Source organism: Aotus nancymaae, unplaced genomic scaffold, assembly GCF_030222135.1.
Source record: "Aotus nancymaae isolate 86718 unplaced genomic scaffold, 86718_ANA_hifiasm-v0.15.2.pri h1tg000057l, whole genome shotgun sequence".
Taxonomy (NCBI): domain Eukaryota; kingdom Metazoa; phylum Chordata; class Mammalia; order Primates; family Aotidae; genus Aotus; species Aotus nancymaae.
The window spans coordinates 22,815,824-22,843,510 of record NW_026988471.1 but is presented as its reverse complement, the minus strand read 5'-3'; the positions used below and the strand labels follow the sequence as shown (position 1 = coordinate 22,843,510).

At 47.2% G+C, this 27,687-nt stretch overlaps 3 protein-coding genes and 1 pseudogene across 3 annotated transcripts in view; 3 read left to right on the top strand and 1 right to left on the bottom strand.

Annotated features, from left to right (window-relative positions):
- Positions 1 to 27,427, bottom strand: part of FAM228B (family with sequence similarity 228 member B) — a 93,903-nt gene extending 66,476 nt beyond the window's left edge. The window contains exons 1-3 of the mRNA XM_064363897.1: positions 27,351 to 27,427; positions 23,263 to 23,342; positions 14,497 to 14,591 (exon numbers count right to left, since the gene is read on the bottom strand). The gene's annotated coding sequence lies outside the window, so the exon portion shown is untranslated. The remainder of the gene's footprint in view (positions 1 to 14,496; positions 14,592 to 23,262; positions 23,343 to 27,350) is intronic.
- Positions 1,275 to 8,452, top strand: LOC105717937 (quinone oxidoreductase PIG3-like). The gene is made up of 6 exons (XM_064363896.1): positions 1,275 to 1,348; positions 1,761 to 1,903; positions 3,651 to 3,918; positions 5,106 to 5,318; positions 7,453 to 7,649; positions 8,141 to 8,452. The coding sequence occupies exons 1-6, from the start codon at positions 1,339 to 1,341 to the stop codon at positions 8,318 to 8,320; spliced, it is 1,011 nt and encodes a 336-aa protein (XP_064219966.1). The 5' UTR covers positions 1,275 to 1,338; the 3' UTR covers positions 8,321 to 8,452.
- LOC135269657 (large ribosomal subunit protein mL50-like) lies at positions 10,889 to 14,216 on the top strand (annotated as a pseudogene).
- LOC105717906 (quinone oxidoreductase PIG3) lies at positions 19,490 to 26,892 on the top strand. Its single transcript, XM_012453331.3, has 6 exons — positions 19,490 to 19,792; positions 20,142 to 20,284; positions 21,331 to 21,598; positions 23,187 to 23,399; positions 24,597 to 24,793; positions 26,560 to 26,892. Exons 2-6 carry the CDS (start codon positions 20,147 to 20,149, stop codon positions 26,740 to 26,742), a joined length of 999 nt encoding a protein of 332 aa, XP_012308754.2. The 5' UTR covers positions 19,490 to 19,792; positions 20,142 to 20,146; the 3' UTR covers positions 26,743 to 26,892.
- Positions 27,428 to 27,687: the final 260 nt, after the last annotated feature.

The window sequence follows — 27,687 nt, the reverse complement described above, 5'->3', positions numbered from 1 at the left end:
GAGCTGGGAGCCCACTGGACAAGAGATTATCCCCTCAAACCCATTTAACCATCAGGATGAGCAGCAGCAACTGCACCCTAGGACCAGCTGTGTTTCTGGACACAGACCTCCACCCATGCTTAACACAGAGATATTGTTTGTTCTGCTAAAACATGATCCTTTGGGGAGACTCAAAGCTAGGGGACTATGGAAACAGACACTGCAAATTACCACCCAACCCAAAAATTTGGATCTTGACAGAAAGGGGATTAGAGCAGAGGGGATGCTTTGTTTCAAGAAAAGCAAACTTTTTGTGGGGTTTCCAACAGACCTATTGCTGCCTCTTTTGGGGGATCAGGCACTCAGAGATGGAGATGATCTTTGCAGCACACAGGGAAACCTCCTAAGCTCCACACCACATATAGAAATCCTTCCTTTCCCCATCTGCTGTGAGGGGCAGCCACTTCCAAGGTGCCCTTCCTTCTCTCCACTTGTCCTTTTCAGCATTCAGGTGGGAGGGAGTGATGAGGCAGCCTCTCCTGCAGACTCTAACCCAGGAGTCCTGGGTTCTGGCAGCTGCTTTTCTGTGGATGAGCTCTGTGATCCTAGATGAGGCCTTTACCTCTCTGTTTTCCCACCTGAAAATGGAGCTCATCACCTGCCTGACTCTTTGGGGATGTTGTGAGGCTCAAGTAGGCACAGCTGCATCCAAGCACCTTTCCCCAGTCTGAGGCACCTTCCCCTCTCAAACACCCACAGCCTTCAGGGGTCCCTTGGGTGCCCATCCCTTCACTTCTTCACCTTCCCTTAACAGCTGCACTACGCCTTCTCTGCCCACCACACGGCTGGCACAGAGCTGGATACAAGATGGTCACCCCTTCACCCCAAATGTGAGTTATCTGCCCCTAAGGGAAAGTGGCACTCAGCCACCCTCCTGCCCTGGGACAGAAGCAGCATCCAGAGATACCCAAGTCAGGAAGACAGCCTGTCACAACCCATGCAGGGAGGGACCAGCCACCACAGCCTCGGCCTGAGGGGTGCCAGGAGGAACTCGGGCCACCACAGCCTCAGGTTGAGGGGCACAGGGAGGAATGCGGCCACCACAGCCTTAGGTTGAGGAGTGTAGGGCAGGTAGTGTCACCCAAGGATCAAACTTGTGTAACATGATGAGATCACTTTGATAATTAAATTTCTAAAATGAACAAACAGGGCACACCCACATCCCAGGCAATGGGCCTGCCGATCCCTCCCTGCAAAACATAAATAGTCCCTCCCTGAGCTGGGCCTGCAGCGGCAGCCACACTGAGGCAGGAGGCGCAGGCAACCCAGTGCTGACGGAAGGAGGGAGACCCCAGCAGCATGGCTCCAGGTGAGGCTCCCCTCCTCCTGGGCTGTGCTCTCAGGGCCACCAGCCCCAGAAAGGCAGGCTAACTCCCTGGGAGAGGGACTGTCTGCAGAGTCCTGCTCTACCTGGGCCCGGGACAGTGCATTATGTAATAATATTTTAGTCCCATTCTTGCCTAAGACTTGAATCTCAATTTCTTTCATTCCAAAGCCACTGCATGAATCCCTCTTCACAGCCAGAGAAGATGCAGGAAGCAGCAGTGGCTAGGGATGTAGTTAGGGAAGCCAGACAGGCAGTGACGGTGAGGGGCAGCAGTCAGAGAATGAGAGGTGGAGACAAGTGATCTCTGGAGATCCTAATTTGGGGAAGGGGGTTCCTTTCAAATCTGTCCCAGTTTTCATGCCTTTCTTCCATCCCTCCACTCCTGTGTCCTCAGATAAAATGTTGGCCGTGCATTTTGACAAGCCAGGAGGACCGGAAAACCTCTACGTGAAGGAGGTAGCCAAGCCAAGCCCAGGGGAAGGTGAAGTCCTCCTAAAGGTGGCAGCCAGTGCCCTGAACCGGGCAGACTTACTGCAGGTACCCAGTCACCATGGGGTGGGGCACTGGGGACCAGCGCCTGCTTCTGGATCAGAGCTGCTTGGGTCAGGACCTGACCATTAGCCAGTTTTGAAGGGAGCTGGGCCCAGCATGGCTAGATGGGTGGCTTAGGTTCTCAGCATCTGTGTCAGATTCAGGAGCAGGACTGCAGCACCCACCATTGTGCCCTCGGAGCCAGCCAGGGACACTGCCTTACCTAGCCCCACACCTGGGCCATGCCGGGAGAGTCCACGCAGACATTAGCCAGGAGAGGAGCTGAGGTTTGTTGAGTGCTCACTCTGTGCCAGGCACCTGCTCAGTGGATATTTTAATTTAAGCCTCACAAGCACCCAAGGAGATGGGTCCTTGTGTCTCCATTTCAGTAATGAGGAAACTGAGAATGATGTCCAGGAAACTACGTAAGCCAGAAGCTTGGGGTTGACGCCCTGTCTCTCTGCTCCTCATCTGCTTCATCAGCCTGGGCCTCTGAGCCTCCCTCATCATAGCAGATGTCCAGTCAGCCCCCTTCTCCCTGCTGCTGTATCCAGGGCCACACCAGTTCCACTTCACCTGAGCGCTGGCAGCGCCTCCTCCAGCCCCCTCTCCACCTGGCAGCCAGAGCGACCCACAGAGAGATGGCCATGCAATTAGGACAAAATGGAAACTCCTCACCCACTGTGGGGCCCTGCTGGTTAGGCGGCTGACACCTCATCCCCCTGAGCAGAAGCCCCTGTCCCTTGCTCAGCACCCTCCCGCTGCACTCCATGCTCCTTCCTGCCCTGAGCTTACCCTTCTTTCTCCCTGCGATGCTCTTCAACCATTCTTTGTATGTCTGGCTTCTCCTCTCATGGCAGACCGTTGGTTTCCACAGATCTGGCTCGTGTGTGTGTGTGTATGTGTGTGTACTTCTTTAAAGTCTGTCTTCCCCCACTAGACTATAAGTTCCACCAGGACAGAGCAATCTGCTTTGCCTAGTACAGGGCCTGACACATAGTAAGCATGTGTAGTATGTGTTATATGACTGAATAAATGGCAGAGACAGAATTTGAACCCAGATCATTTGGCTCCAAAGTCCAGAGAGCTAGCTCTCAGGAAGGAGGGGATTGGTGTATACATAGGAAGTGTGAGAACTAAGGGTCCCAGGCCCCTTTGTTTGGAGCCTATTCTGATCCAAGTCCCAAGTTGTGTCAGGCAGCAATGAATGCAACCCCTTGCAAGCCATGATCTCAGTCCCTGTGCCCCAGAGCCAAGCCAGCATCCTTCCTGCCTCCCCTTCCTCCAGGCTGGAGAGAATCAGAGAGCCAGTTTGCATGACATCCCCTCTGCAGATCCAGTTTCTAGCTGGTAAAGATGGCATAATAGCCCACCTTCTTGTGGAAGCTGAATTCAGAGCCGGAGAAACAAGGGCTGAGATGGCAGGATGTCCCCTGGCCAGCCCCACCTCTCAGGGTCTCAGACCTTAGCAAGCTGCATTCCACGCCTTCTCCCAGCTCCCTCAGCCCCCTGACTCACAGCACTGTCTGCCAGGCTGAGGGAGTGACAGGGAAGACTTCTCAGATGGGCTGTCTCTGGGATGAAGCTGTTTCTGGAATGACTCTTATTTGGAGACTATCCGAATTTTCTCCCACCCTAGAAAACCAAAAGTAGATTCCAAGCGAAAAATCCACCTTCTCTCTCCAGCAACAAGGAGGACTGACATTTAACCCCTCTTATCAGATCCACTTACTGTGCTGCCCTCCCTTTACAGAGACAAGGCCAGTATTCCCCGCCCCCAGGAGCCAGCAACATTTTGGGACTTGAGGCATCTGGACACGTGGCAGAGCTGGGGCCTGGCTGCCAGGGACACTGGAAAATCGGGGATGCAGCCATGGCTCTGCTGCCTGGTGGGGGCCAGGCTCAGTACGTCACTGTCCCCGAGGGGCTCCTCATGCCTATCCCAGAGGGACTGACCCTGCTGCAGGCTGCAGCCATCCCAGAGGCCTGGCTCACCGCCTTCCAGCTGCTGCACTGTGTGGGTGAGGAAGATCCCTACCCCATAGAGATCCCCTCCCACTAGCCCTACCCTGTCACCTGAGGCCAACTGCTGACCACAACCCAGGCATCTGCTGGCTCTGAAAATGTGAGGCCTTCACCCACACCCTGACACACCCTAGCCTCTAATCCTAGAGGCAGCCCAGACATGTACCCCATGGAGACAAGTACAGGCAGTTTTTTGGTGTGTTTCATTTTGTTTTTGAGACATGATATCACTCCACGGCCCAGGCTGGAGTGCAGTGGCTTGATCATGGCTCTCTGTAGCCTTGACCTCCTGTGTTCAAGTGATCCTCCCACTTCAGCTTCCCAAGTAGCTGGGACTGCAGACGTAGACTACCATGCTCAGCCAATTTTTTTAATTTTGTAGAGATGAGGGTCTTAATATATTGCCCAGGCTGGTCTTGAACTCCTGGTCTCAAGCAATTCTTTCTCCTTGGCTCCCGAAGTGCTGGGATTACAGGGGTGAGCCACCACGTCCAGCCCATGGGTAGTTTTTATGACCAATATGAGGCAGAAGCAAGGTTCTCAGAGCAGTTCCAGCTGCTTGTCCCTATTTCCAGAGGAGAAGAAACTGTCCTTAAGTCTGTCTGCCCAGGTCCCTCAGGCAGTGGTTCATTTCTCACACAAAAAGGGATCAGAGTAGCCCAGACATGTGGCCTGGGGACCTCCCTCTTCCAGGCGCTCTATATAGTTCTAAGCCTGGCTCAGGCGCTCTGGACAGTTCTAAGCCTGGTTCAGGAGCTGCCTTCAGGGATTAATCCTTCACTGGATTAATCCTGCCCAAGCCCAGCCCTGGTCAAGGCCCTCGCTGCTGTAAAACCTTTTTTTTTTTTTTTGAGATGGAGTTTTGCTCTTGTTACCCAGGCTGGAGTGCAATGGCGCGATCTCGGCTCACCGCAACCTCCGCCTCCTGGGTTCAGGCAATTCTCCTGCCTCAACCTCCTGAGTAGCTGGGATTACAGGCATGGGCCACCGCGCCCAGCCCTGCTGTAAAACCTTTGATGGCTCCTTGTGTTTAGTGCTCTTTGTGACCCGGACCCCATGACCTTCAGCCTGGTCTCTCCTCACACCCTCAGGGCACGGAGGGTTTATGTTTCCAAAGCCAATCCTGCAGTCTCCTATCCCCACACCCTCACTAGCTCAGGATGCTCTGGTGTCGTTGCCACAGGAGGAGTGCAAGAGGGGGAGACCGTGCTCATTCACGCCGGCACGGGAGGTGTGGGTACCGCTGCCATCCAGCTGACCAGGCTGTTCAACGCCATCGCCCTGGTGACCACGAGCTCCAAGGAGAACATCCAACTGGCAGAGAGGCTGGGTGCTACAGCTGGGTTCAATTATAAGAAGGAGGACTTCTCTGAGGGGGCTCTGAAGGCCACACAGGGTATATGTGTGTGTGTGTGTGTATGTGTGTCTGCAGGCCTGTGTGTTTGGAGGGTGTGGGGGGTGGCCTGTGTGTTTGGAGTGTGTGTGTATATGCCTGTGTGTTTGGAGGGTATGGGTATGTGTGTGTGCAGGCCTGTGTGTTTAGAGTGTGTGTGTGTGTGTGTGTGTGTGTGTGTGTGTGCAGGCCTGTGTGTTTGAAGGGTGTGGGGGGGTGTGTGTTTGGAGTGTGTGTGTGCGCGCATGTGTGTGTCTGTGTGTTTGGAGGGTGTGTGTGTGTGTCTGCAGGGCTGTGTGTTTGGAGTGTGTGTGTGTGTGCCTGTGTGTTTGGAGGGTGTGTATGTGCATGTGCACCGGCCTGTGTGTTTGGAGGAGAAGCTAGCTGATCTCTGACTTAACCCCCCTTCTCTTATCCTATCCCCTCCCCTTTCATAACCTTTCCTCCTCCTTCCTCTCCTTTATTAGTAGCTATATATTGCTGCATAACAAATTACCCAAAACTTAGTGGCTTAAAACAATGCATATTATTATCTCTCCATTTCTGTGGGTCAGGAATCTGGGAGCAATTTAGCTGGGTCCTTCAGCTCCAGGTCTCCAGGCTCACCTGGGGTGCAATCGGCCTGTAAGTTCACTCTCGTGGCTTTCATAGGCTTCAGGTTCTTGGTAGCTATTAGCCAGAGACATCAGTTCTTTGATATATGAGCCTCTCCACAGGGCAGTGTGAAACAGGACCAGTTGCTTCCTTCAAAGAGAGCAAGCAAGAATGAAAGAAAGTGTCCCATGTCCCATAGGGAAGCCACCACCTTTTGGTGACCTAGTCTTGGAAGTGACATCCCATCACTTCTGCCATGTCCTTCTTGTTAGAAGTAAGTCTGTAAATCCAATCCACACTCAAAGGGAGGGACTGGAAGGTGTAAATACTAGAAGGTAGGGGTCATCAGGGGACCATCCTGGAGGCTGCCTGCCACATCTCCCTTTTCCTCCTCTGCACTTGCAACCCTCTCTTCTTTCCCCATCACAATCCTTGCTCTCTACTGTATTTTCACAAAGCCTGAAGATGTTCTAACCACTCAGGATGGAAATTAATTAGAACTAGAAAATATGTACCAAGGAAAGGAGAAAAAACATGTTAATCATAAAGATTAGAACAATAACTTTGAGCAAGTATTATGCAAGAGTCAGCTTCCTGGCTGCCCAGTGAAGGAGGAGGAGGAAGAGAGAAGAAGGGAAAGGGGGGAAGAAGAAAGAAGAGGAAAAGAAAGAGGAGATGGAGGAGAAAGAGGAAAAGGCACGAACAGGAGGAGAGAAGGAGAAGGGAAGAAGAAGAAAATGAGGAGGAGGAAGAGGAAAAAGAAGAATGATTGGGATTCCCACATTTGTAAACATTTGAGGGATCTCAACCATGCTGGGGATGGATTAAAAAAAAAGATTTGAGTGGCTAGGCGCAGTAGCTCACACCTGTAATCCCAGCATTTTGGGAGGCTGAAGTGGGTGGATCACCTGAGGTTGGAAGTTTGAAACCAGCCTGGCCAACATGGTGAAACCCTGTCTCATCTAAAAATATAAAAATTAGCCAGATGTAGTGGCGCACACCTGTAATCCCAGCTACTCAGGAGGCTGAGGCACAAGAATTGCTTGAACCCAGAAGGTGGAGCTTGCAGTGAACTGAGATCACACCACTGTACTCCAGCCTGGGCCACAGAGTGAGACTCTATCTCAAATAAATAAATAAATAAATAAGATTTGGGGAGTTCCTCAAAGCTCCAGAGGGTCCAGTACCCAAGGGGATTACATAGATTTAATTACCAAAAAAGGAGGTAATTAAGGAGGAAGTCTACTGACTTTTCAGAGGAGAACAATGCTCTCCAGAGCAAGTACTCAAGGCTGGGTTAGTCTGTGTTTAGAACTATCATGAGACATATCTCCTTAGCCTAAGGTCGTCTGAAAGCTGCATGCTTAGCACTTCTCCTCCAGCTCTCTAGGAGGACTAAGTGCACCTTGCCTCCCAGACAGTGCTTTTTCTTCCCACTTTGTTTCCTGACACACAGGATAATGTACAAAACTAGATCCAGAGGGGAGGAGTTTGGGCATCCACCTTCCCACGATATCTAAGCCATTTCTACCTACTATCCAAGGTGTGGGTGTCAGCGTGATCCTCGACTGCATTGGTGGCTCCTACTGGGAGAAGAACCTCCACTGTTTGGCTGCAGATGGCCGATGGGTTCTGTATGGTCTCATGGGGGGAGCAGAAGTCAACGGACCCCTGCTTTCCAAGCTGTTGTATAAGCGAGGAAGTCTGCGGGCCAGTCTGCTGAGGTCCAGGGATCGGAAGGTAGGTGACAGACAACGCTGAGCAGGTTCTGGGCACTGCCCTTGAGTTATAATCACCTGACTCCAACCTGCCTTGGCTTATAGAATTCCTGCTCATGAAGCTTTGCTGACGTTGCCAACTCTCCTTCCTCTGGTTGGGAACCTAAGGGTTAGCCTGACCCTTCCTCCCTCAGAAGTCTCATTTCTGCCACCTATTTCCTCATTTGACTTGGACTTACTCCTCCTCTCTTCTAAGTCCAGGATCCATATTGAGACTCCCATACTTTAGGAGATTCAGGGGGTGGCAGGGTCCCTTGATATTCCAGGGGTTCCATTGTCCAAAGGAATTTAGATTGATAAATGACCTTTCCTCCTCCATGGTTTGGTCTGACCTCCTTGAGTCAAGGCTAGTACCAGGGCCAACCAGGCATGGCCTGATATTCCCCTCAAAGTTGTATGAGGCCAAGGAGACCTCATCCTTATCCTGTTAATGTGCTGTTCTCTCTGCCTCAGTACAAGGAAACATTGGTGAAGACCTTCACAGAGCAAGTCCTGGCCCACTTCTCCCCCGGGAGTGCTGTGCAGCTGCAGCCTGTTGTGGATAAAGTCTTCACCATGGCTGAGATTCAGAAGGCCCACGATCGCATGGAGGCCAACCAGAATGTAGGGAAAATTATCCTAGAGATGCCCTAACTTGAACACGGTGTGGCTGATGAGAGACACCGGGCCAAGGAGAACTGTCAGGGACAGGGCCAGGGATGTGGGAGTGTGGGGAGGCCTGGGGCTGGGCTGAATTGGGCCAGGGGATGGGCTAAAGAAAACTGGGGCCAGGCTACCTCACAACATTGTTGAGAACATTAAACTGAGACCACAGAAATAAGAGCACTTCGTTAGCTGTAAAATACATTGCAGTGGGAAAGGTAGGTACTTTGTAGATGATATGTAAGCTGCAAAGTGTTCATATATTATAAATATATTATGATAGATTTTTTTGTAGCAGGGGGCTTTTTTTTCCAATGGCTATACCCCAGGTCTGTCTGACTATTCCCATAGCCAAAATTCCCATATTTGGGGGAATAAACTACATCCAGTCTGCTCCCAGATTCAGAATAGTCCTTTGATCTTCAAAAATGACCTAGGGATTCAGGTCAGTTCTGAAGATCAAAGGACTAGCCTGAATTAACCCAGAGCCCTGGCCCTAACCCCTCCTCTGAGTTCCAGATGCATATATCAAACTGACAACTTGACACTAAGGTACTTCTACTTTAACATGTTCAAAGTTTAACACATAATCATCACCTAATATCTACTCCTTTCCCAGGCTTTCCTGTCTCCATAAATGCAAACCGCCAATCCAGGTGCCAAATCCAGAAACCTAGAAGTCGTCCTTGATACCCCTTCTCTCTCTCATCTTCAGATCCAATGGATCGCCAAGTAGCCAATTTTCTTTTCTAAATCTCTTTTTGTCTTTTCCTTTCTCTCAATTTCACCATCTCTCCTAATCCAAGCTACTGTCCATCTTTTACCTGGGCTATTGCAATGGTTTTCTAATTTATCTTCATCTTTTTTTTTTTTTTTTTTTTTTTTGAGATAGAGTCCTGCTCTGTTGCCAGGCTGGAGTTCAGTGGCACAATCTCAGCTCACTGCAATCTCTGCCTCCCAGGTTCGAGGTTCGAGTGATTCTCTTGCCTCAGCCTCTCAAGTAGCTAATTTTTGTATTTTTAGCAGATGGGATTTAGAGATTTAAAATCTCATTTAGAGATGGGATTTCACCATGTTGGCCAGGATGATCTCGATCTCTTGACTTCGTGATCCACCTGCCTTGGCCTCCAAAGTGCTGGGATTACAGGTGTGAGCCACTGCACCCAGCCTCCAGTTTATCTTCTTATACCCACTCTTTTCTCTTGTAATCCATATCCTTCGCTGTAGTAAAAGTGATCTCTTCAAAAGGCAAATTTAATCACGTCACAGCCTTGCTCAATACACTTCCATAGCCTTCCATACCTGGTAGAGCAGTGATAAGACCCTTACAGGGCCACAAGTCTTTGCATAGACTGACCCATGACTGTCTCTGCAGCCTCGTTTTCTACCATGGCTCTCCTTCCAACTACAGGACCTTCAAACATATTTGTTTTATATCAGATCTTTCTACCACAGTCCAAATATCTATCAAGAGGGGACTTAGTGGATAAACTATGATATCACATAATAGAGTACTATGTAGCTGTATAAAGAAAGGTAAACTGCTATAATCTCCAGAATATGTTGTTAAGAGAAAAAAACGAGGTAAACAATAATGAATATGGCCTTAGAAAAGGGGAATATATGAACATAAATGTGTATGTATATATACACACATATTTTCTTATATTTTCTAACAGGAGAATAAAAAATGGAGATGTTTCAGCCAAATTCAAGGACAGTAAAAAAAAAATTTTAAGGGAAAAAAAAGCCAGGTGCAGGGCCTCATGCCTGTAATGGTCTCAAGCCTGTAACCCCAACATTTTGGGAGGCTGAGGCAGGAGTTTTAGCCTAGGGCAACATAGAGAAATCCCATCTTTACCAAAAAAAAAAAAAGAAAGAAAGAAAAAATCAAACTAGCCAGGTGTGGTACCACATGCCTGCAGTCCCAGCTACTTGAGAAGGTGAGGTGGGAGCAACATTTGAGCTCAGAAGGTAGAGGCAGTGAGCTGTGATCATATTCCAGCCTAGACAACAGAGTGAGATTCTGTCTCAATCAATCAATCAATAAACCCTAAGGGAAACCAGTCTTCACCTTTCACCTTCATAAGGAGGAGGAGGCAGAATGGAAGGGATGGGTGTAGGAGCTAGACTCCTCTGAATTACTTTGTTTTGAAGATTTTATTTTGGTACCATGTAAATGTTCCACATAAATATGAAACAAAATTTAAAATGTAAAAAATGAAAGCCTAAAATCAAAGAAATATACTGAATTTTATTTCTAGTTCATAGATTAGCCACAGAGAAAGGAATAATTTCTTTTTTTTTTTTTTTTAAGAAGGATTTCACCATGATGGCCAGGCTGGTCTTGAACTCCTTACCTCAGGTGATCCACCCACCTTGGCCTCCCAAAGTGCTAAGATTACAGGCGTGAGCCACCACACCCAGCTGAGAAAGGAATAATTTCAACTGATGTGAAATTAAGAACACAATAACTTGCTGGGCATGGTGGCTCACGCCTGTAATTCCAGCACTTTGGGAGGCTGAGGTGGGCAGATCATCTGAGGTCAGGAGTTTGAGACCAGCCTGTCCAACATGGTGAAACCCTGTCTCTACTAAAAATATAGAAATTAGCTGGTCTCTACGAAAAATACAGAGACCAGCCTGTCCAACATGGTGAAACCCTGTCTCTACTAAAAATGCAGAAAATATGGTGGTGCACACCTGTAATTCCAGCTACTTGGGAGGCTGAGGCAGGAGAATCTCTTGAACCCAGAAGGCAGAGGTTGCAGTGAGCTGAGGTCATGCCATTGCACTCCAGCCTGGGCAATGGAGTGAGACTCTGTCTCAAAAAATAATAATAATAATAAATAGAACACAGTAACTTGACTGTATGTCTTTATTTGGGGATATAGCCTATGAACAAAAAGATACCAAGAAAATTATAAACTTTCAATAATCATGTCACTATAAATAACTATAATGGGGGGTGCAGTGGCTCATGCTTGTAATCCTAGCACTTTGGGAGGCTGAGGCAGGAGGATTGCTCAAGCTCAAGAGTTTGAGACAACTTGGGCAACACAGCAAGATCTCATCTCTACCAAAAAAAAAAAAAAATCCAGGTGTGGTGGCATGCACCTGTATTCTGAGCTACTTAGGAGGCTGAGGCAGGAAGGTCACTTGAGCCCAGGACATAAAGGCTGCAGTGAACTATGATTATGTCACTGCCCTCCAGCTTGGGTGACAGAGCAAAACCCTCAACAACAACAAAAGTAAGTATACCCATATCATTAGAAGCCATGAGTTTCAGGAGGAAAAAACTCTAAGAAGTTTAGTTAGGCCAAGCTCAGTGGCTCACACCTGTAATCCCAGCACTTTGCAAGGCTGAGGCAGGGGAATTACTTGAGGTCAGGAGTTGGAGACCAGCCTGGCCAACATGGTGAAACCCGTTTCTACTATAAATACAAAAATTGGCCAGGCATGGTGGTGCAGGACTGTAATCCCAGCTACTCAGGAGGCTGAGGCACGAGAATCGCTTAAACCAGGGAGACAGAGTTTGCAGTGAGTCAAGATCATGCCACTGCACTCCAGCCTGGACAACAGAGTAAGACTCTGTCTCAAAAAAGAAAACAAATACTCTGAAATATATGTCTACTATTAATATAGCCACTCCACCTTTCTTTTTACATAAACTTGTTTTATTATAAAGTTTGATTTAGATAAAAATTGCAAAAAAAATTCTATAAGTTACTGCATATATTTCACCCAATTTCCCTATTGTTACTGTCTTAAATAATCATGGTATGTTATTTAAATTAAAATGCCCATATTTATACTATCTTTGTTAATGATTAGCTAAGCTCCAGATTTATGCACGTTTAACTTAGTGCGTTCCTGATATCTTTTTTTCCAGGACACAATCCCAGACACCTGCATTTAACTGTATGTCTCCTTAGGATCCTCAAGTCTGTAACAGTTTCTTAATCTTTGTTTTTCCTGACCTTCAGAGTTATAAGGAAATCTGATCAAGTATTTGTAAAATGTTAAAAAAAAAAAAAAAAAGAAGAAGAAGAAGAAGAAGTTAAATTAAAGCCCTATAGCCCTCAGAGTAAATTGAAACTATCAGAATTCTTCATGCATTTTCTCTTAAAAAGTAAAAAGATATTTTCTAGCTCTATCCATTGAAAAGGACTAGAAACCTCTTGTTATTTCTCAATGGATAGAGCTAGAAAATACCTATCTCATAGCATTGAGTACCCTTAAATACAGACTGTGGTCTCTAAATATCATTTTCCAATCACAGGAACCCAGGTTCAGTTGAGAAATGATTGATTCCAGATTTGAGGCAGGAAATGTACAAGATGAGCCTGAAACATCTTGTCTAACCAGAAAGCAGGGCCCCACTACCCAAATATGAGACCATTTGAGCCTTAAAAAGAATAACTTAAATGGCTTGAAACACATAAGTTATACTTAAGTTTCTGAGCACATAACTGATTTTTTAAAAATTCATTGATCATCTTTGGAAGATGATTATTATTTTGAAACTTAGCAAATAGCATTTGTCATGTCTTTCTTGTATGTTCAAGCTATACCTCAGAATAACCAAATAATTGATGAAAGAATAGAAAGCTCTAATGAAATAATCTAGGCCCTTGCTTGTTAGAACTGCAAAATTTTGGCCAGGTGTGGTGGCTCATGCCTGTAATTCCAGCACTTTGGGAGATCACTTAAGGTCAGGAGTTTGAGACCAGCCTGGGCAACATGACAAAACCCCATCTCTACTAAAAATACAAAAATTAGCTAGGCATGGTGGTGGTGCATGTCTATAGTCTTAGCTACTTCAGAGACTGAGGCAGGAGAATGCCTTGAACCCAGAAGGCAGAGGTTGCAGTGAGCCGAGATTGTGCCATTGCACTCCAGCCTGGGCAACAGAGTGAGACTCTGTCTTAAATAAATTAAAAAAAAAAAAAAAAAGCCCATGGATCTCATTGAAGATGGTGGTGCGATCTGTGTCCGGCATTACCAGAAGAGTCTTTATGTGAATAGCCTTGGGCACCACATAGAGAATTTTGTCTTAATCCAGAAAAGAGAAAGAGCCAGTGGTTGCTGAGACAGTAGAAGAAGTGAAAAAGGAAACTATCCTAGTGTGTCCACCCTTACGAAGCTGAGAATACACACCACCTGAAGATCTCCAGAGTCATTTGGAATCTTATTTAAGAAGTTTTTGGTTCATCTCTTCCTAGAGATGATTGGCAAGACATCTCCCTGGAAGATCATCATCTAAAGTTGAATCTCTTAGCACACTTAGCTGATGACTTGGGTCATGTAGTCCCTAACCCCAGACTCCTTAGAGATGCTCTTGATTTCTATAATGTCCCTATTCAAGAGAGATCTAAATTTGATGAACTCAGTGCCAGTAATCAGCCCCCATAGTTTGAACATCACTTGGAGTTACTAAGCAATTTGAAAGAGAAACACATTGAAATCATTTTTATTCCTGAGCAAGGGGGCTGCTTATTAGACCTTTTGATACTTTACCATGTGAAATACTACCAGAACTGTTCTCTGAATCCACTTTTTCTATAGAGGAATGTATCATCTCTTTTTTTCCCTCATATTATGAATGAACAAATAACAGGACTTTCTATTTTCATATTTGCTGAAACCATTTTTAAAATGAAATTAGATCAATAATTTATGAAAAATTTTGAGAGGACACTGTCATTAACTTAGGCTTACGACAGGAGGACATTGCAAGTTCACACTCTTCATAGGCATAAAGTAGTATTGCAAGAAAATATTTCCATCCTGTTAGGACTCATATCTAACATAGGGTTATTATATATTGCACATAAACAAATGAACTTGTATTATGTAGATACCTATAAAATAAACATAAAAGTATGCTGTATATTACTGACTATTGGCTAGATTAATTTCTTTTGAAATGGAAGATTTGTTAAAAAAAAAACAAGGAATGCAAAATATATTATTTTGTGTTGTTGAAGAGAAGAAGAAAAAAAGAAATGCAAAATATCATGCCCCATTCCGGACCTACTAAATCAGAACATACACTTTAACAAGACCCCCAGGTGATACCTATTTTATTAGTCCATTCTTGCACTGCTATAAAGAACTACCTGAGATTGGGTAATTTATAAAGAATAGAAGTTTAATTGACTCACAGTTCCACAGGCTGTGCAGGAAGCATGGCTGGGGAGGCCTCAGGAAACTTGCAATCTTGAGGAAGGCAAAGGGGAAGCAGGCACATCTTACGTGGCTGGAGAAGGAGAAAGAGAGAGAAGGGGGAAGTACTACACACTTCTATAAACAACCAGATCTCCTGAGAACTCACTGCTATGAAAACAGCAATCCGGCCGGGCGCGGTGGCTCATGCCTAATCCCAGCACTTTGGGAGGCCGAGGTGGGTGGATCACGAGGTCAAGAGATCGAGACCATCCTGGTCAACATGGTGAAACCCCGTCTCTAATAAAAATACAAAAAAAAAAAATAGCTGGGCATGGTGGCGTGCGCCTGTAGTCCCAGCTACTCGGGAGGCTTAGGCAGGAGAATTGCTTGAACCCAGGAGGCGGAGGTTGCGGTGAGCCGAGATCGCGCCATTGCACTCCAGCCTGGGTAACAAGAGTGAAACTCTGACTCAAAAAAAAAAAAAAAAAAGAAAAGAAAACAGCAATCCCCCCAATCTGATCACCTCCCACCACACTCCTCTTCCAACATGAGATTTGGGAGGGGACCCAGACCCAAACCATACCATAAAGTCCGAGAGGCACCAAGCTAGACAATGATTGATTATCAATAGCTAATGAAACAATTAGGCAAGAAAGCTAATGGGGGAACTTCATACTGAAGTAAGCCAATTGACAATACCTGAACCCAATAATGTCTTTTTCTTTCTTTCTTTTTTTTTTTTTTTTCCGAGACAGAGTCTTGCTCTGTTGCCCAGGCTGGAGTGCAGTGGTGCCATCTTGGCTCACTGCAACCTCTGCCTCCCGCATTCAAGCAATTCTCCTGCCTCAGCCTCCTGAGTAGCTGGGATTACAGGTTCAAGCCACCATGACTGGCTAATTTTTGTATTTCTAGTAGAAATAGGGTTTTACCATGTTGGCCAGGTTGGTCTCAAATTCTTGACCTCAAGTGATCTGCCCACCTCAGCCTTCCAAAATGCTGGGATTACAGGCATAAGCCACCATGCCCAGCCAATGTCTTAACATCACAAAGTGAGATTCAATTAGACATTATGTGTCTCCTGTTGTGAAGCACTAAGTAGACTGGCCAGGTATTGATAGTTGTTGAAGTTGCATTATGAGTATACAGGGGCTCATTATACTATTCTCTTTATTCTTATATGACTTTTGTTTATATTTTCTTATTTATTTATTCTTAAGTGTAGGAAAATATACATAACCTAAACTTCCCATCTTAACCATTTTAAGTTCAGTGGTATTAAGTACATTCATGTTATTGTACAACCATCACAACCATCCATCTCCAGAACATATTTCATCTTGCAAAACTGAAATTCTGTACCCATTAAACAATGAGTCCTAATTTCCCCTCCTCCCAGATAATTTTTAAAGACATTTTTATCTTCATTAACCAGCCTTTGCTGCAAAAATAAACTACCCCCAAATCTTAACAGCTTACGACAACAAATGTGTATTTCTTTCTCGGTTGTGACTACGCTGGTCCCAAGACAACAGGTTGGATTCAAGGCTACCCTGAGTGTTTCTCACTAGGGACAAGGTGAAATAGAGGCTACCTGTGGATGGCAGGAGGGCAAAGTGACTGATGGAAACTGACCATGGCTTCCTCACTCACCATTGACCAAAGTAAGAGCGCCAAACCCAACATCAACAGAATGAGGAGAAAATACTCCACCCATTGGGTAGAAAGAAGTAGTTTTGCTAGAAAATCTTCCATTTTTTCTAGATTTTACAACTTGTTGCTGTAGAGTTTCAAGTAATTTGATTTATTCTTCTTTTAATCACTCCTATGTCTGTGGTTATATCTCCCTCCTCATTCCCAGTCTTTAAGACTTTGGCTATCTTGTTTCCCAGCTCTAACTCACAATACATTTCATTCATGTTACTGGTTTTTATAAAGAACAAGCTGGGACTATAGGCACCCACCATAACACCCAGCTTATTTTTGCATTTTTAGTAGAGATGGGGTTTCACCATGTTGGCCAGGCTGGTCTTGAACTCCTGACTTCAACTGATCCACCCGCCTTGACCTCCCAAAGTGCTGGGATTACAGGTGTGAGCCACCACGCCCAGCCCATCTCCCAACTTTCATAATTGGATACATTTCTACTAAATATATTTTCCCATATCAGGGAAACCACACAGTTTCTACACTCTCACACAGAATACTTCGTTTCTGACACTAGATATGCAGGTTTTATCCCACATCAACCAATTCTCTGACACAGGCTGGGTGTTCCACAATTCAATTCTGACTTTCTCTACCTGCAGTTAGTGTCAGATCCCACAGATCAAGGGCTCAGTCCGGAAATGTTGCCCCCATTAAAGATGCCAACTGCAAATCCAAGCCTCCTATGCTTCTGACCAACTGAATGTATAAATCAGGGATTTCTATGATTCCCTTCTTGGGTTTGATAATTTGCTAGAATGGTTCACAAAACCCAGGGAAACATTTATGTTTACCAGTTTATTATAAAGAATATCATACCCTGGGTGCAGTGGCTTATGCCTTAATCCCAACACCTTGGAAGGTCGAAGTAGGTGCATCACTTGAGGCCAAGAGTTCAAGACCAGCCTGGCCAGCATGGTAAAACCCTGTTTCTACTAAAAATGTAAAAATTGGCTGGGCTTGGTGGTGCACATCTGTAATCTCAGCTACTTGGAAGGCTGAGGCAGGAGAATCACTTGAACCCAGGAGACAGAGGTTGCAGTGACCCAAGATCGTATCACTGCATTTCAGCCTGGGCAACAGAGCCAGACTCTGCTTAAAAAAAAAAAAAATTATAAAGGGATGAACAGCCAGGTGAAGAGGTATGTAGAATGAGGTCCAGAAGGGTCCCAAGTGCAGGAGCCTCTGTCCCCACGGAGTTGGGGTATACCACATCACCTTCCCATGGTGGATGTGTTCACCAGCTAGGAAGCTCACCAAATTTCATTGTTTAGGAGTTTTTAGGACCAGGTTGGGTGGCTCACACCTTTAATCCCAGCTCTTTGGGAGGCCAAGGCAGGTGGATCACCTGAGGTCAGGAGTTTGAGACAGGCCTGGCCAAGATGGTGAAACTCCATCTCTACTAAAAACACAAAAATTAGCCTGGTGTGGTGGCTCATGCCTGTAGTCTCAGCTACTCAGGAGGCTGAGGCAGGAGAATCGCTTGGACCCAGGAGGCACAGGTTGCAGTGAGCTGAGATCAAGCTACTGCACTCCATCCTGGGCAACAGAGTGAGACTCAGTCTCAACAACAACAACAAAAAAGAGTTTTTATAGCACGTAATCTCCCCTGCTTCCCTTTCCCAGGGTCTTTCTGGTGACCAGCTCATTCTGAAGCTATCTAGGGCCCCCACCCTAAGTCACTTTATTAGCATAAACTCCAGTGTGCTCATAAGGGCTTGTTATGAAATAAAAAGTCACTTCTATCACATAAGAAATTCCAAGGGTTTTAGGAGCTCTGTACAAGAACATATTATTAGAATAAAAGACACTTATTGGCCAGGCACAGTGGCTCATGCCTATAATTCCAGTACTTTAGGCTGAGGTAGGAGAATTGCTTGAGTCCAGTTCATGACCAGCCTAGGCAACATACCAAGACCCTATATCTAGTTAAAATAAAAGAAAATTAAAAAGAAAGAAAGAGATGCTTATTCAGAAAATAACAAAGGTTTTAAGAGTGCTATTGCAGGAACCCAGGACAAAGACCAAAAATATATATTTCTTATTACACACTATAAGATTACAATAAGATTACATTGACCAAGGGGCTCAGTAAGATAAAAATCTTTTTTTGAGATGAAGTCTTGTTCTGTTGCTGTGTTAGCCAGGATGGTCTTAATCTCCTGACCTCGTGACCTGCCCACCTCAGCCTCCCAAAGTACTGGGATTACAGGCTTGAGCCATCGTGCCAGCCCTCACGAAGATAAAATCTTAAGCACGTTCAATTCCTAGTTTTCTTGGGATACTTTAGTATACTTAGTGGTTGGTAAATTTATTTGTTTAACTATTGAGTCTTCTTCATCCATTCCTCTTCCTCCTTCTAAAATTCCTATTATTCTCATAGCAGGATCTCCTGAATGTTTCCTTAAGTCCCATCATTTTAAGATTTCCATCTCTATAGGCTTTTGCTCTGTTGTGTTAAAGAAATAATTATTCAATCATACTTGTTAAAGCACATTAAGGAAGACTTTATTCAGCACCATCACTACAGGTACAGGGACCACTGCAATGGGGTCTTGCAGTGGAGGAGACAGGCCGGGATCAACTCTGAATGCATCATGGACAAGTGGGAATGAATAGCCAAGGAGCAGCGTAGGGGTCAATGGATGGAAAATGAGTAAGAAGAGGCATTAGGGGTAAGGGGGATTCTATTTAAACTGACCTAACAGGATTCTTACTGAAGACAGGCCACAGTGGTCGGATATCACTTGGGGGATGGTGGAGGATGAGGAACTTGATCAGATATTGAGGGTGATCAGATGTCAAGGATGGGAGGTTCTTACTAAAACAGGAATTTACAAGGGGTGCTATGGATATGTACTGGGAGGAGGCCAGGGATGCTGCTAAACATCCTACAATGCACAGGACAATCTCCTACAACGACGAATTATCTAGTCCAAAATGTCAATAGTGCCAAAGTTGAGAAACCTTGATGTAGCTTACGGATACAGCTTTTACTCAGTCAAAATCGCCAGCATCCTTCTCCTGGAGCTGAACCTCTCCCCCAGGACTGTCAGGAGGAGGGGCGTGGTGAGGGATCCCAGGACTGCGTTTTGCCTTCCTTCCCCATCCCCGCAACTGCTCCTCTCTCTTCTCTTAGCAGCACCCTGTTTGCCCACTCATACTCAAGATGGGCAGGATGCCAGCCTGTTACATTAAATGTGCCAAAAGCCTGGCCTTGCCTGGAAAATGGACCAATCCGTCTGCCAAGAGGTTGGGTCTCGTTCCCTAGAGAGAAGGAAGTTTCCTCTCCTTGTGGTGAGAGCTAGAATCGCATTTTCTCCCAAGCTGAAAGACTTTTTCTACAGGCTAAAAGGACAAGAAAATCTGATTTGCTTGCTTCTAACTTTGCGTTTTAAAGGGAGAAGGAGGAAAGGGAAAAGAGGGAGGGTAGTTGTGCTCAGCCCCACCCCTCCGTCTGCCCAGAGTCCAGCCGTCCATTCCGGTGGTGGCAGAGGCAGTTCTGGGGCTCTGGGGCTCGGGCTCTGCTACTGGGACCCGCAGGAGCCGGAATCACTCAGAGCCGCCAGGAAGAGAGCCGAGCCAGGAGTAAGTAACTCACAAGGGCGCCGGGGACCCGGGTCGGGCTGGGGGCTTCCAACTCAGGGGGAGTGTGATTTGCCTGACGCTCTTCGTCGTTGTTCTTCTCTGCCGCTTCCAGTCTGGTACCGCCATCCCACCTCCCGCCGTTCCAATCTGTTTTCCAGGTGGGGTTGGTCTGGAGGCGGCCGGGGAACTGCCAGGCAGGAGCGCGGGGCTGGGGCCGGGTCCGCTGGAGACCAGCGCAGCAAGGCGCGGGGCGGCAGGGGGCGCCGCGGTGCCGGCCTGAAGCTGGGCTGCTCCGCAAGGACACAGCGGCCCTTGCCCTGCCCTTTCCTGTCCTGCCCTGTGTCCTCAGAGAACATGTTAGCCGTGCACTTTGACAAGCCGGGTGGACCAGAAAACCTTTACGTGAAGGAGGTGGACAAGCCCAGCCCGGGGGAGGGTGAAGTCCTCCTGAAAGTGGCGGCCAGCGCCTTGAACCGGGCGGACTTAATGCAGGTACCTCGGGCTCAGCTGTGCCGGGGCGGGCGGGACTCCAGAGCCTCCCTCTCAACAGCACTCAGTGAACACTGACCAGATGTGAAGGCGCGCACCGCCCCACACTCAGCAGGCAGGTGCGCTGGGGCTTCCCAGACCTAAACCCAGAAAGCCCCCTTGGTTCACACAAAACAAGTGGGGGTATTTGCAAAGCATAATCCACCCGCTGCTAATCCACAGCAGCTCAGGCCTCCTGATAAGGAGGGCGGAACTAACATTGTTGTGGGGTGTGGGCACATTTACTCCCCAGGCTACCCAGTTCACCCTCTTCATTCTACAGATAACAAACTGAAGCGAGGTTAAGCAGAAAACCCAAGGCCACAACACTAGCAATCAGAAGAGCTGGGATTCAAGCTGAGGTCTTTGTGGCTCCAAAGACCTCTTAGCTCTTTCCACTCTGAGAGTCCCACAGCTGACAGCGGGCAGTACTCTGAGAATTTTCTTCTGTCTGCTACTGATTCACTGACCTGGGCCAGCTGCATTGGTTGGGGTCATTCAGAAACGTGCATCAGAATCCCCTGGGGTACAAGAGAAACGTGATGGGGGCCGAGGCAAGTGTGCTTTGGAAATACTCCTCTGGTGGTTCTGGCACACACTCCTAGTTAAGTCCCTCTGCTCTACAGCTTCTGAGGATTGGGGTAAGCACAGAGCCTAGTGCTTGATGCATGGGAACCATCATCAAGGAGTCCACAGTTTTGTTCCTAATCCCACTACTAATTTTTCCCTGCCTGGGACTCAGTTTCTCCATTTGTAAAGCAAGAGGTTCAGATAAGGTAAATAGCTAAGGACTCTACCAGTTATAACATCCACTGATCATGTGACCTCCAGTTTATTTGCATAAAACCAGTGGCCTCTCCTTTCTCTTCTCCTGACTTACAAAAACCTGATTTCATCCTGAAATTTATTTCTGAAAATGAAAAAAGCAGGGATATTGGAAGAGGGGCCAAGGGTGGTGACACACAGATTTCTGATCATGCTCACTGCTTAGTGCACTTCTTTCTCTGCAGAGACAAGGCCAATATGACCCACCTCCAGGAGCCAGCAACATTTTGGGACTTGAGGCCTCTGGACATGTGGCAGAGCTGGGGCCTGGCTGCCAGGGACACTGGAAGATCGGGGATGCAGCCATGGCTCTACTGCCCGGTGGGGGCCAGGCTCAGTACGTCACTGTCCCCGAGGGGCTCCTCATGCCTATCCCAGAGGGACTGACCCTGCTGCAGGCTGCAGCCATCCCAGAGGCCTGGCTCACCGCCTTCCAGCTGTTACACCTTGTGGGTGAGGAGGCCTCCATGCTCACTCCACACAGTGTGGCTCAACACCCATAAATCAGCCACCTTGAATCCCAGCAATCCTTCAGGGCACTCCCAGGCCCTGCTGTACCACTTGTAGTGCCAGGTCCTCAAACCATGTTAGAAGGGTTTGATGTTGAGGCTGAGAATCATGGTTAGCAGATAGAAGGCCTGGATAACACTGGATAGGAGGCCTATGTACATCTTAACACCGGAGGCCCAGCAGCAGTCCCAGCTTCTCAAAATCATGCTGAGCTTCTCTCTGGGGTTCCCAGTGCAACAGAAGGGGCCAGTTGACTCATTTATTCCTCCTCAATTCCATTGAGGCCAGTCAAGAACTCACATAAGGGAGTCTAAGAAGACTTGGTCCTTGCCTTTAAAGAACACAGGGAAGTAACTGGGAAGAGAGTAACTGGGAAGGCAACATACGCGTAAGATCAGATGACCATAGAGTTTGGAAGGAGAGCTCTGTCTCTAACTACAGTAGAAGCTGGAGATGGGAAAAGTTGGTGTGGAGAGGGGTAGTCAGAAAGCTTTTTGGAAGAGAAGGCTTTGAAGGGTGGGTAGACTTGTGAAGGACATAAGGCATGCTAAGGTGGCCTAAGAAAGAGTATGGGCAGGGCCAGATGGCTCACACCTATAATTGTAGCACTTTGGAAGGCAGATCACTTGAGCCCAAGAGTTCAAGACCAGCCTGGGCAACATGGCAAAACCCTGTTTCTATAAAAAATACAAAAATTAGCCAGGTATGATGGCGCATGCCTGTAGTCTCAGTTACTCAGGAAGCTGAAGTGGGAGGATCACCTGAGCCCAGGAACGTCAAGGATGTAATGAGCCGTGATCATGCCACTGCACTCCAGCCTGGGCAGTAGAGTGAGACTCTGTCTCAAAGAAAAAGAAAGAGTATCAAGGTGAGACCAGCCACTGTACTCAGTAGTGAAGGATGACTATTGTCACATGTGAAAAATGAGGCTGGGGACAGATCATGGTGTCCTTGAATATCAAGCTGTCTGGACTCAATGCAAAAGCCAATGGAGAAGTAGTTACATTGTGAGGAGGAAGTAACATAATGAAAGTGCCATCTTAGGAAGAGGAGCCTGGTGGCTGTGTGTTGCCTGGATCAGGAAGACTAGCTGGTGGTCAGTTTCAGACTCTAGAAGGACTGGCTTCGGGTGGTGACCATGGGAATGATAGTTGTTCTTACTTATTCAGGGTGAGTCAGAGATGTGCATTTTGGTGTTATATCATAGGTAAAATAGAGATTATGGATGTGGACTGCTTATAGCCCTGTTTCAAAAGCCTGTTTTCCACTTTAGCCAGAGGCAATAAGACAAAAAGGGACTGTCAATATGCTTTTTTTCTTTCTCCAAAGAACATGCTCTCTAAAGAAAGCAAGGCAGTTTGTATTTGAGTCACAGCATCCTACCCCTACCAGATCCCCCCCAATAAAAAAGGAAAAGCAAAAGACTGATTTGGCATTTGGTGCAACAGCCAGGTGATCTTGATAGAATATGTCTGCGTGGGGATTGTGCAGCAGTTGCAAAGTAAAGACAACCCTGTACTTTCTGTCACAGGAAACGTTCAGGCTGGACACCACGTGCTAATCCATGCAGGACTGAGTGGTGTGGGCACAGCTGCGATCCAACTCACCCGGATGGCTGGAGCCATTCCTCTGGTCACAGCTGGCTCCCAGCAGAAGCTTCAAATGGCAGAAAAGCTCGGAGCAGCTGCTGGATTCAATTACAAAGAAGAGGATTTCTCTGAAGCAACGCTGAAATTCACCAACGGTAAACAACTGCTTCTACAGTTCAGCAGGAATATAAGAGATGATTAAATAAAATCCCCACCAGTCTCAAAGTTGCCAATGCTACGGTTCAGTCTTGCCTCTACTAAGTGCACAACAACTACCCTGGCCAAATTCTAGTACTATGGTATTTGACCACTGGAGACAGATAGTCATATCTAGATCTAAGATGGTTTCCATATGCATTCTTGCAAGAGATGATTCATCCACACTTTAGAAACTGGATAATCACGCAGAGTTGGGCTAGAATTATCCAGCACCTTTTCTTCCCAATTGGCCATTCCACACTTAGGTAACAGGAGGCTTGGGGAAGAGACCAGTTTAGAGTTGGCCATGGTAGGGTTGAGTGGTAGCACCCTAAATGGGTGAGTAGATGTGCACACCTCTGTATTCCAAAGCCAGATCTGTCTATTTTTGGCTTATCTCTGTCCGTTTTTCTTTTTTTCTTTCCTTTTTTTTGAGACAGAGTCTCACTTTGTCACTGAGGCTGGAGTGCAATGGGGTGATCTCGGCTCACTGCAACCTCCGCCTCCCATGTTCATGCAATTCTTCAGCCTCAGCCTCCCAAGTAGCTGGGATCACAGGCATACACCATGCCCAGCTAATTTTTGTATTTTTAGTAGAGACGGGGTTTCACTATGTTGGTCAGGCTGGTCTCAAACTTCTGACTTCAGGTGATCTGCCCACCTCAGCTTCCCAAAGTGCTGGGATTACAGGCGTGAGCCACTGAGCCCAACCTCCATTTTTCATATGGGTAGCAAATGAGAGATGAAAGCAAAGCTAGCAAGCCTATAATTCCAGTAACCCAGTGCAGACACTTTCTAACTTCGATGTAAACAACTAGCCTAAATTGGACCTCCTGTATTCTGTTCTCAATCATGACTGGGTGTCAGTGGGACTGTACTTATTTTGGCATGAGAGGAGTTTCTAGGTCATAGTGTTGACTCACTTCCTTCTTGCTGTAGCTAGGCATCATAAAGGGTGAACACATGCTATGACAGAGTCCCGCTATCTAAACTCCATTTACAACGGTTTTTCAAGCAGTATTTTTAATTCCAACCTATAGATTTACCATTTGTATCTGTATTCATTTACATCCATAATCTACAAATATATCATGGTATCTTATTTTGCACCAAGCTTTCTGTATCAAACATCACAAATCTGTTTCCTATGGAAGGTGCTGGAGTTAATCTTATTCTAGACTGCATAGGCGGATCCTACTGGGAGAAGAATGTCAACTGCCTGGCTCTTGATGGTCGCTGGGTTCTCTATGGTCTGATAGGAGGAGCTGACATCAATGGGCCCCTGTTATCAAAGCTACTTTTTAAGCGAGGAAGTCTGATCACCAGTTTGCTGAGATCTAGGGACAATAAGGTGAGTGATGAATGAAAAGAAAACGTGATTTAACCCAGAAAAAGTATGGTTCACTTACATTATCCCAAGAAAGGAAGCTCTATCTTAGGTTAGGGAGGTTAGTTTCTATGAAGAAACCTGCCCTTACGAAGATAAATAGGGAACCTGATTTCAGAGAACTGATTCAGATTGGTCAATAGAGCCTTCGGTATCATGAAGAGTGTAGCTGATACTTCACATATTATCTGAACATTCTGATAGAATGAACAAAGCACAGACCATATTGGGAAGTACTTCTAGTAGTTCCAAGAATTTGTTTTCAAAGGCCAAATTCATCTCAATGTGCTAAGAAAGACTCTTAGGTGAGTAAAAACTAAGTAAGCCTTGGCCTGGTTCCATGCCCAGAACAGTGGCACTCACTTGTAGTCCCAGCTTGGGGACTTGGAAGGCTGAGGCGGAGGATTGCTTGAGCCTAGGAGTTTCGAGGCTGCAGTGAGCTATGATTGTGCCTGTGCATAGCTGCTGCACCATAGCCTGGGCAACATAGCAAAACCCCATTAAAAAAAAAAAAAAGATTATATGCTCCTGAAATCTTCCATCTGTCAGTCTAGTGGGTACCAACTTTGCGAATGTTTCTACCATGGGGTTTTATATCTGCTGAGGGACAGGAGAGCTTAAGCATCCTTTTTGCATTGAGCCTGAGTCCTATCTGTGGCTGCCTCCTGAGTGAAGCCTTTATTTAAAAACAATTCTTAGGCTTTCAGTGACACTAACATTTTACTTCAGGCTTCAGTCTTTATCTGGTACAGAAGTCACACATTTGGAGGTACAGGGGAGCCAGAGATCACCTGTAACCCGTCTTTAGCTCCTATGTGGTTTCTTCAGCTGGATCTAGAAACCAAATTGATAAGCATGTACTTTTTTTTCTTTTTATTTTTTTTGAGACAGGGTCTTACTCTGTCACCCAGGCTGGAGTGCAGTGGCACAATCACCTTCCTGGGTAGCTAAAAGTAAAGGCATACCCCATGCCCAGCTTGTATTTTTTATAGAGACATGGTTTCACCATGTTGCCCAGGCTGATCTCAAGCTCCTGGGCTCAAGTAATCCACCCACCTTGGCTTCCTAAAGTGTTGGGATTACAGGTGTGACCCACTGTGCCCGACCAGATTTTATGCATTTTAAATGTATATAGGGATCTTCACAAGAGAGTGAAGTCTGAAGAAGTGGCCAAAGTAAGATGCTTTTGTAATTTTTAGACAAAGAACAATAAATTTGAGAAGAAATAACAACACAAAGTCTGGCTAGGGATGGTTAAGTTTCTAGGGAAGTCACTAGGAGATATATGGGGCAGGGTGGAGGGCATAAAACTAGTGGAAGATTAGGGTTACTTCCTTAAGCATATTTATTCAGATCCATTGTAGCCCTGTTTTCAGTCTTTGGTGATAAGGGCTGTTTTCTTGCCCTAGCATGAGGAGGGTACCCCTCCCAGAGGAATCTTTATGATTTGCTACATGCAAGAAGAGGCAGGTCAGCTAGCCTTTTCTGAAACTACAATTTCTCCAATGTTTTCATCTCAAAATGAACAATATACCTATCAGACATATTCTGAGATGGCACATCACTCTTTCAGGGGGGTATTGCACACACATGCTGGGAAGCGAGAGGTTAAGTGTCCCTGTGTGCTTTTTCAGACATGTGATTTCAGAGAGAGCAGGAAAGCTGAGAAGGATGTGGAGGGCAGGGTGAGGCTCTCTTCCAGGCTGATGATCTCCTTTCCCTTGTCTTAGTACAAGCAAATGCTAGTGAATGCTTTCACGGAGCAAATTCTGCCCCACTTCTCCATGGAGGGACCCCAACGTCTACTGCCGGTTCTGGACAGAATCTACCCAGTGACCGAAATCCAGGAAGCCCATAAGTACATGGAGAGCAACAAGAACATGGGCAAGATCGTCCTGGAACTGCCCCAGTGAAGGAGGAGGGGGCAGGACAGGATGCGGCCACCCCAGGCCTTTCCAGAGCAAACCTGGAGTAGATTTACAATAGACAGGCAAGAAACCGGATGCTTCCCCCAGAGTCGTGTAAAGCTGGTCTAAGGAAATAAAGAGTGGACTGGTAGGGCAGCAAGAGGACTCGGGCCGCCGAGGCGGGGGTGAGGTGGGAGTCCGGCGGGCGTCGCAGTGGGGATTACAGACCCCGGATCAGCTGAGGCTCAACCTGAAGGCCCCTCCAGGGTCGGAGATTCGGGGTATAGTTACAGCGTCAGCCGTGACACAAGCCGCCAGAATCCCGGAGACTCTGCCTTGCCCACGGCTAGAGGCCCAGGCCCAACCTCGCGTCTTCCACATCTGCCCACGCACGCCGCAACCAAGGGGCACCACAGCAGGCCCTGCCCCCGCCCGCTACTCACCTGGGCCCCACCCCACCTCTCGCCGCTCTCCTCAGGCCCCACCACCTCGCGCTACACATCTGGACCCCGCCCCACCTCCACCACCCTCCTTAGGTCCCGCCCCCTCCCGCTACTCACCTGGGTCCCGCCCCAGCTCACCGCCCTCAGGCCCCGACCCTCCCCGATACTCACCTGGGCCCCACACCAGTTCTCAGCACCCTCCTCAGGCCGCATCCCACTTCTCACCACCCTCCTCAGGCCCTGTGTCCCCGCCCCGTTACTCACCTGGGCCCCACCCAAGCTCAGCACCTCCTCAGGCCCCGCCCCCTTCCCTATCACCTGGGCCCCGCCCCAGCGCTCAGCACCCTCCTCAGGCCCCGCCCTCTCCCGCTACTGACCTAGGTCTCGCCCCACCTGTCAAACCCAGCTCAGGCCCCGCCTCCTCCGCCCCCCAGCTACTCACCTGGGCTCCACCCCAGCTCACCGTCCTCCTCAGGCCCCGCCCCCTCCACCCAGGTCCCTCTGCTCA